The sequence below is a fragment of the Talpa occidentalis genome, unplaced genomic scaffold (genome assembly GCF_014898055.3).
Source record: "Talpa occidentalis isolate TD23 unplaced genomic scaffold, MPIMG_talOcc4v2.1 talOcc4.14, whole genome shotgun sequence".
Lineage (NCBI taxonomy): Eukaryota > Metazoa > Chordata > Mammalia > Eulipotyphla > Talpidae > Talpa > Talpa occidentalis.
This window is the reverse complement of record NW_023601433.1, coordinates 55,610,887-55,619,938: the sequence shown is the minus strand read 5'-3', so window position 1 is coordinate 55,619,938 and position 9,052 is coordinate 55,610,887. Positions and strand designations below refer to the sequence as shown.

The window sequence follows — 9,052 nt, the reverse complement described above, 5'->3', positions numbered from 1 at the left end:
TATTGTACTGGCCATGACCCAGATGCTCCTTTCCTTTAGTACAGCTAAAACTGAAGCTAGGAAAGAGATGCTGAAATGGAGAGGTGTGCTCAGTCAGCACAAGAAGAGTCAAATTTGGATGAGTAAAACTGTTCTTACCTGGTTTCACTGTGAGTAGACCCCAAATTATATTAACACAATGCAACAGATATCTTAGAGCTCTTTTATGTATTCTAGCGGTAGTTTAGAGCAAGTTGCCTTTGATATTTTGCTGATAGCAGCTATTTTAATAAGCATGTTCTGTCAAGTGGACTAGGTGCTCTACTGATTGTTTCAAGTAATTTAGATTGTAGTTAGGAATGGTTTTTGCTGGTACCTCCTTTCTCCTTCATAGTTCAGCCTTACTGTATATGCTATAATTATACCTCAGGTGAATGAGGACATCTGTAAACAGTTTTCTCAGGCTGAATATAGATTCTTACAGTTGTCGAACGGCAGACTAATCATCTGTTAAAGGAATTAGGATAGTAATTCAGATTGCCTAAGTTATTTTTAGCTCAGTTTCTCAACCTCACTGTTTGACCAGATAATTTGTTGTGGGGGACTGTCTTGTACATTGATGTTTATTTAGCAGTATTTCTGACCTCTAAACTACTTGATGCCAATAACATCTTCCTAGCATGACAACCAAAATGTCTTTCTGGGACACCAAATAGGCTTGGTTGACAACTACTGCTATATTTATACTATATTCCTTCTCTGTCATCACACTTCAATTTGTGAACTGGTATAATACAAACAGAGGCATTACCTTGGTTGGTAGAAGAAAAAAAAACAAAAACAAGATATTTTCATACTCTTCATTGAACATACTTGTGGAACAAACATGTTAGCAGGATTCATTGTATGCCAGGCCATAGATGGCAAAGACATAGTCTAGAGGAGACACAGTATATGTTGTATTAAAACAGAAAAGGTGGTATGGAAATAGAAGAATAGCCTTGTGGGTACAGGAGGACTTTTCAGCAAGACCTTTCAGGTAGAATTTGTGAGAAGAGTGTCAGACATTGTGTGGCAGACATAGAAGCTCAATAAATATCAACTTTCTTTTAGTGACTTCAAATTAAGTGTACTAAAAACTGCTGAAATTTCCAGTACAAATTCTACTATCAAGTCACTGCAGAAACAGTTAAATGCATTTTTAGTTGTCTTTATTAAAAAATGAAACCAAGTAGTTACAAAGAGTTGTTCCAAATTGATACTGTTCATCTTACAAATGTTTTTGCTTGGTTTTGAGAAATTCTAGTATCATAAATAAATTTATTTTCTTCCCCAGAGGGATGATTTTGTAGTGCTATTTACAAAAGCTGAGAGAGTGAAAAGTGAGTTGTAAATTTGTACCATTCAATAAAAAATGCTTTATGTAGTGTTGCTTGAGTAACAGTCAATAAAACAAGTTAATAGTTTTACAAAGGTGATAAAATCTTTGAAACACTGTATGACATGCATTACATAGGCCTTTCTGACATTAACATGCAAAAACAACGCTACTGGTTAAAATATTTGTTAGAACACAGCAAACATTTCCTATTTTATCAAAGCATAAAAGAAGGGAAAACTTTCTCCCAAGTTGTAGCAACACTGATTTTTCAAAGAAAAAGGAAAATAATTTATTGTTGGCATCACAGATGTCTAGGCAAACAGCAGTTGAATCACCTGGATAAAGACAAAATTGGTAAGAATGCTATCTAATGGGAAAGGATACATCTAGATTAATTATCTCCTACATCTGTCAAGGTAACTGCCAAGTGGAAAGGCACGTCATTTTTGATAACAGATAATTTGAAGTAGACTGGTTATTTCATTAGCGTAGTGATATCCAGAAATACCCATTTATGCCAAATCAACAGTTCCATGGGTAAAAAGGTGAAGAACAGACACAAATGTCACTATCTGCTTCAGCTTACATCATGGGAGAGTTACATATGGTATTCTTACCAATAGCTGGTCCTAAATGGAGCTGCTACTTTTTGTATCTTTTCAATAAAGTTATTTACATCTGTAACAAGGATGCCGCTATTTTCAAAGACTTCTCTGGAGACAAGCTTTTCTGTAAAAAAAAGAACCAACCAAAAAAACAAAACACATTTTTGGAGAAAACATTAGGAGAATTCCCTGTACTCCCATTTTAAGAACAGTTCATGGTTGTGAGAGCAGCTGTCTCGGGTGGTAGAAGGAATGCCGACACCACTGATGATGAATTTAAGGACTGGGTGTCATTTTGTAAAGCTTTGTTAAGAGTCACATAAAGCTAAAAATTTAGAGAAGACTAAGTACAAGATTAAGTACTTAAAGATGACTAAATTTACTAGATGACAAAAGCCACACACCCCGTATCACCCAGCCCTTTATGTACATTTAAAAACATACTAGGCTAAACAATGTGTCCCACTGCCTGCCAGTGGGACACATCCACCTATCCGATGGCATCCAATGACTCCATATGGAAGGACATTTCTAGAGTAGAACTATTTTGGTGTTAAGTAATAAAACTTAAGTAGAATTCAGGCTGTATATTTACCTGTTAGGAAGACAGCAAACCTGGCATGGATATGTTGAATTTGCAGATGTAGCAGGCATTTCAAATGTTCTGCTTTTGTTGATGATCGAGAGTCACACTGGTGATAATGAAGCAACTCAATGATATTTGCACTCTGGTAGGATTTCAGTATTAAATTCTTTTTATGTGCAGTTGGATCCACTCTGGAAAAATACATAGAAATAGTAACTACCTTTAGTATATGTTAATAAAGTTAATTTTCTTACATCTTATGTTTAGTTGTTTCATTTTCTTCCCTTCAGTAAAGTTATTGTAATTTCTTTTTAATTTTTGTTTTTTAAGATTTATTTATTTATGCATACAAGAGGTGGGGTGCAGGCCAGAGATGTTGGGGGTGAGAGGATTCACCGGAGACAAAGTGGGAGCAAAACAGGCAGATGTACTGAAATACACTGCTGAGGGGAACAGTGGGCAAGACAGGAGAGGTCTGCTGCTCCATGTGGGTCACCTCCCTGGCTGGGATCAAACTCTGCTGTAATGGCTATGGATAGCTTCATAATGCTGAGACTTAACCCCTTGTGCCACCAGGGAGGCCCTACTTAACTATAATTTCTTGTGTTATAACTTCTATGAGATCCTTCTTTGCTTCCAAGACATCACTGTCTTGTCACATTCCCTTAACACATTACAGGTGTACTTACTACTTTTGTTAATACAGATTAAAACAAAATACATGGGCTTCATTTTGAGATAAGAGGGATATCTACACACTTCTGCTCCTTCCAACAATGTCACTGGGCAAGCCTTTCATCTATATAGCAATGGCTCCAAATCTTTTAAGTTTCTTTAAAACTTCTATACTTATACTTAGTCAATGATCACCAACTTAAATTCAATAGCAGCTAGAATTTCCTTATTTTCTCACCTCCCTTAAAATCTCTATTTTTCCTTCCACTAACTTTTAAGTATCTTTACCTTTGCTCTTGAATCCATTTCTCCAGTCTTTTCCATCACTCACATTCTCGCTTGCTTAATGGAGAAAACCAAAATCATGTATTCCTGTAATTCTAGTGACAAGCACTAGTAACATCAAGATGAACTTCCAGGCTTTATCCTTTGTATAATGTGAGTCTATAATGATTTGGGAGCAACCTATATATAGTTTTATGATAACTTTTATGTTATATTCAAATAGAAACTTTCATGTTTCTACTTACTGTATTGAGTTGTATGTTTTTGTATACATTAAAAAATATGTATGTACATACTGCATCCATATGTCTGTTCTTATATCTGCCTAGAAATGGGTTTGAGGCTGGTTTCATAGCTTCTGATGGCCACCCAAGGCTTTAAACATCTTTGCTGAGCATGGTTTTTGAAAGTTAGGATTTTTTTGGTTTTAGTTTTATTAAGTTCCCCCAATGGGGGGATGAGGTTGAATATGCATTCTCAATATTCCTACTATGTGTCAGGCTGAATATTTACCCAAGTTCTATAAATTATAAAGTAATTTCTTAATTTTGTAGGAGTCATGTAGCATCTTAGAACTTTAATTTGCTGAAGTTGAACTTTTTCTTTGTGAACTATTCATCATGACCTTTGACTCTTTCCCCTCACCTTCTGTGCCCATATAATCTGTTGGTTCTACCTTTACCGCCTTTTCTCCTAGATAAAAACTTTTCCTGAAATATCTCTTAGCCAACCATCAAGATCTTGAACAGTTTTACAATTTCAGCTGTTTTCATGCTTATGTGTATTTTTTTTCTTTAAAGAAAGTATTGTGATAGAAGTAACTGTCACTTTTACAGAAAACATTCCATATTGTGATAGGATAGAAGTAACTGTCACTTTTACAGAAAACATTCCAGGGGTGAAGCCAGCTTCACAACTTCCTCCTTGTTTGAGCAGGGTCAGGTTTATCATCCTCTATATGCTTCACTTTTATTAAAGTGATTTTACTGACCTATGTCCTATACAAATAGCGAGACTATGGAAGCAAAACTCTCTCCATTGGCTGAAAACAGTCATCTAATAAATAGCTGTCAAGTCCAGGCTGTCTGAGTGCTAATTCCCATATCTACTCTTCCTTTCCAGTCTTACTAGAACCTGGAGGTATCTTTATTCAGAAGAGGTGTCCCTGGGTCTCTTTAGCCAACAAGTAAAAATACGTAAACATCTGTACTCTGTTGTTTACAGGTAAATTTAAGTTCAGGATACATTCCGGTCTCAAGTTTTCCATCCTTCTTAGAACTGTAGCAACTTAACATGACTGAAAATCTTAAAGACAATGTGGTAAGCCCACATTTTTTTTTAAAAAAAGATTTATTTATTTATACAAGCACTGGGTACAGTCAAGCGTGGGAGTGTGAGAGAATTCACCAGAGCCAGAGTGGGGAACAGAACAGGCAGAGTGATGAAATAAACTGCTGAGGGGAGCAGCGGGCAAGGCAGGAGGTGTCTGTCACGTCATGTGGGACCCTTGCTGGCGGCCAGGGATAGAACCGGTGCTGCAGAGGCTGCGGGCAGCTTTGCAGCCCAGCGCTCAACCGCTGCGCCACCGGGGGAGGCCCCACATTTATTTTTTATAGTTCATGGTAGCTGCAGAGCCTCAACTAAAGTCTAATTTTTTGAAATCTATTCGTCTAGCAAGTGCCTCAGACTGCTGATGATAGTTCTATCACTTTCTTCACTGTCATGCAAAACCAAAATCAAAAAAAGTGAACCAACCTACTGTGTTTAGAGATGTAGGTGATTCCAGCACAAACCAACCATGTTGCAGCACTTGAGTAACACTATTCCAGGGCACAGTGAACATTCATGGTGAAGCACACGGTATTTTCACCCTTGGCCCATAAGGGGAAGGGGAGACCCCCACACCGTACAAAGGCCACACTTCACATAAGTCTTCTTACCTTACATCTTCTTTCAGCTTTTTATTTTCCCTATAGTGAAGCAGCCACTTCCATCTTCCATTTCCATTTAGCTTCTCCAGGATTTTAACAATTTCTTTCAGTTGAACTACAGAATAAGTTTGGTAAGAGAGAAGATGTGTTTTAGGGATTGTGGCTTGTCTAGTCAAAGTAATTTTTTTATTACCTGTAAAAAATAAGACCCCGTGTTTGAGTGCATACCATCGCTGCCACTTAGGTAGCTGGGCAGGAGTGCCAGATTGCATTTCAAAGACTCAGCAAATCGTGGCCCCTCAATTCAGTCTTACCTATTCCTACATAAGTAGGAGAGATCAGTATAGAAATAGCAGTTAAAGCTCTCTATATATCATGTGGATGGAACAAAGGAGGTGGGTCAGTGGGGTAACATTTTCCTATGTCAGTTTAGTGCCCTGAGAAATTATACATGCATGTCCCAGCAGATAATCAGGAAGAGTTTTGGTATACAGTCTTCAGAGTTCCATGATATGAACAGATTGTTGAGGCGATGAGAAGAGAAATGGAAAAGAGGGCTGATTTTCGACAAAACTGAAATATAGCTGACTTGCTTTGGCAGGTAGATGAATCAAATTAAGAAAATCTCAAGTTTTATGAGTAGGCATTTAGCTGCAGGACTGAGGAAGAAACTTAGACACAGGTTTATTGATGAAGACAATCATTTAAAAGAGGCTAACACACTGGGAATGAGGATTACATCCAACTATCTGAGAAGTGCTCAGCATAGTAAATGGCAAAAATTATGCACTCGATAGTTGGTGACTGACATTATTCTGAGTTGATAACTTCTTTTTGATGATGTAGTTTTTGGGTGACTGTATGAGAAACTTATCTAACTAGATTTCAAAAAAGGAAAATAAAAGACTAACCTAGTGTTAAAGTTTCTAATACTTTGTCATCTGATACCACAAAGCCGCCTGTTTGAAATAGCTCTTGGTAGGTATAATCGAGAACATCTTCAGGACTGTCTACTCCCACGAAGACAACATTGGGAAAATGCTTCAGCTTCAGCAAAGAAGGAATCTGTTAAACATATAAGGAGTGTTACTTTCTGTTCGAGGGTTTCAAGATTCAGAAGCAGGTGAAAATGTCTTTAACCTCGCTTTTAATTCTGCCACATAAAAGAAATATTAACTCAGTTCATCAACGCTCCAAAGTTTAAAATGAGTCGATTAAAAGTAGTATGCAGTTCCCAAAGGTTGGAGATAATGAATGAGGAGAAAAATGAAGCCGACATTTTGGAGACCTGTAAAGTAATGAGGCTGTTGAGAAGCTTCATGGACTATTGGTGCTGTAGGGTTTAACTACTACCTTCTGACAGGACTGACTGTATGCTGGTAAATTGGAACCTCCGGGGACATAATTTTCCACTAATAAGTAACAGTTAAGAAAAGTTCTACTTTTCCTTTTAAAGCAAGATTTATTAATGTTAGCTATCAAGAGATGCAGATTTATATCTCAGGTGAGGAAATTTACCACAACTCTGATAATATAATTTGCCCTCGAAATAGCTTCAGTAATACAATAAAAATATCCTACAGGGGCCTCCCCGGTGGCGCAGCGGTTGAGCGCTGGGTTGCAAGGCTGACCGCAGTCTCTGCAGTACCAGTTCGATCCCCAGCTGCTCCCCGGCCACCGGAGGAGGGTCCCACATGGCGCGCAGACCTCTCCTGCTGCCCCATGCTCCCCTCAGCAGTGTACTTCGGTCCTTCTGCCTGCTCTGCTCCCCACTCTGGCTCTGGTGGGTTCTCTCACCCTCCCGCGCTTCTGGCTGTACCCAGTGCTTGTATAAATAAATAAATAAATCTTAAAAAAAAAAATAAAAGAGGGCCTCCCCGGTGGCGCAGCGGTTGAGCGCTGGGTTGCGAGGCTGCCCGCGGCCTCTGCGGCGCCGGTTCAATCCCCGGCTGCTCCCCAGCCACCTGAGGAGGGTCCCACATGGCGCGCAGACCTCTCCTGCCGCCCGCTGCTCCCCTCAGCAGTGTACTTCGGTCCTTCTGCCTGCTCTGCTCCCCGCTCTGGCTCTGGTGGGTTCTCTCACCCTCCCGCGCTTCTGACTGTACCCAGTGCATATATAAACAAAACAAACAAACAAACAAACAAATAAATAAATAAATAAAACATGCCTCTATTAAAAAAAAAAAAAATCTTAAAAAAAAAAGTTATCATTTAAAAAAAAAAAATATCCTACAGCACCCACTGTCTTCCCAATACACTGGTGATGCATTTCAAATTCTTCCCTAAATTGTGTTGAATCTCATAATTACAGAATAAAATTCCTGTGAACACTTGTCTTTAAAGATATTTCCAAACCTACTTGATGCAAATGTGATGCTATATCTTCATTTCTGATGATGACTATTAGCGTATCATTCTCTCTCTGAAAAGCTTGACAGAAATGCTGAGGCTCAATTTCCGTATGACCTCCTTTCCTCAGAATATTCTGAAAGATTTACAAACAGTCATTACTAAAATAATAATTGCATAGAACCATTTTTATAGTCTACTAAAAACATCAAGTACATCTTACTTGCTGAATTATATCCCAAGACAACATAAAATGACATTCTGTTTTATTACTAAGCCAGCTTTCATATATAAAATGACGACTCTTTGGTATCAGAACTGTATTGATAATAAACATGCCCAGAAGTATAAAAGGCTGATTTTTATTTAAACATGAGACTAATATACATGACTCTTAAACCTCTGCCTGGGAATTACCGTGGAATGCAAAGGTATTTACTCTACAAATGCCAATTCTAAATGTTTCTAAAACCTTTCAAATAGTACTCATCTATGGATTGCTTTGGTATCACTAGTAGCCACTGATTTTGAAAAGGCAATTGCCCCTTGGCTATTAGGTAATTTGAATACCTAAAGTTATTCAGGCACAGCTTCTTAGAATGTGACAGGAATTGTGAACGTCAAGGTTCACTCCCACACAGAGAATAGCTCTGGGAAGCCTGGATGGGAGGCTCAGTTCCTAGATCTGTTCTCTGTAGTTACATATTTCTATCTGAAGGACTAGGATGTTTACATTGCATACCTCCATGTTCCTAGTTATGCCAAAAACACTTAGGTCTGACCATCACTTTGTTATTTTCTTTATAACAATAAAGCCTGATTGGTCTCCCTTAGCTCTCACAATGACTCAAATTTTGACTATTTCAGTTCATCACAAAATGCAAGGCAATGTATTTCTCAAAGAAGTACCTAGAGAGTAAGATTCTGTTAACACAGAGTCCACTATTATCTAAATACAAATCTTTAACCCTCACTTCTTTTACTAATAAGCTATCTCAATGAACACATTTTGTGATTACGTTTGACATTTTATGAAATTCAGAGCAGCTCTGGGTTATTTTGTCACGCACTGCAAATTTCAACAATCAAGGAACTCACAAATTTTCTGCATCATACAAATAAACAGTGATGTCAAGCCCCTGTGAATGCTTCAGGACTCTCTAAGACATGTTAGTTTTACCTCTGAGTAAAATTTACTACTTTCTGCTGTAAATAGTGGCCACCTGATATCATGAATAATATACCCACCATTGAAACAATT

General features: G+C 38.0%; 1 protein-coding gene across 9 annotated transcripts in view; it reads right to left on the bottom strand.

Annotated features, from left to right (window-relative positions):
• Window positions 1-519: 519 nt before the first annotated feature.
• Window positions 520-9,052, bottom strand: part of TASOR2 (transcription activation suppressor family member 2) — a 70,591-nt gene continuing 62,058 nt past the window's right edge. For 6 of the 9 annotated variants that reach the window (XM_054695060.1, XM_037510552.2, XM_054695064.1 and 3 more), the window contains 6 exons: window positions 7,802-7,927; window positions 6,354-6,507; window positions 5,452-5,557; window positions 2,561-2,742; window positions 1,978-2,089; window positions 522-1,695 (listed from right to left, as the gene is read on the bottom strand). In XM_054695060.1, coding sequence (XP_054551035.1) covers window positions 1,692-1,695; window positions 1,978-2,089; window positions 2,561-2,742; window positions 5,452-5,557; window positions 6,354-6,507; window positions 7,802-7,927 — 684 coding nt within the window. In that variant the 3' untranslated portion in view covers window positions 522-1,691. Of the gene's footprint in view, window positions 2,090-2,560; window positions 2,743-5,451; window positions 5,558-6,353; window positions 6,508-7,801; window positions 7,928-9,052 lie in introns of all 9 variants that reach the window. The other 3 variants (XM_054695059.1, XM_054695062.1, XM_054695063.1) reach the window with 2 other exon arrangements.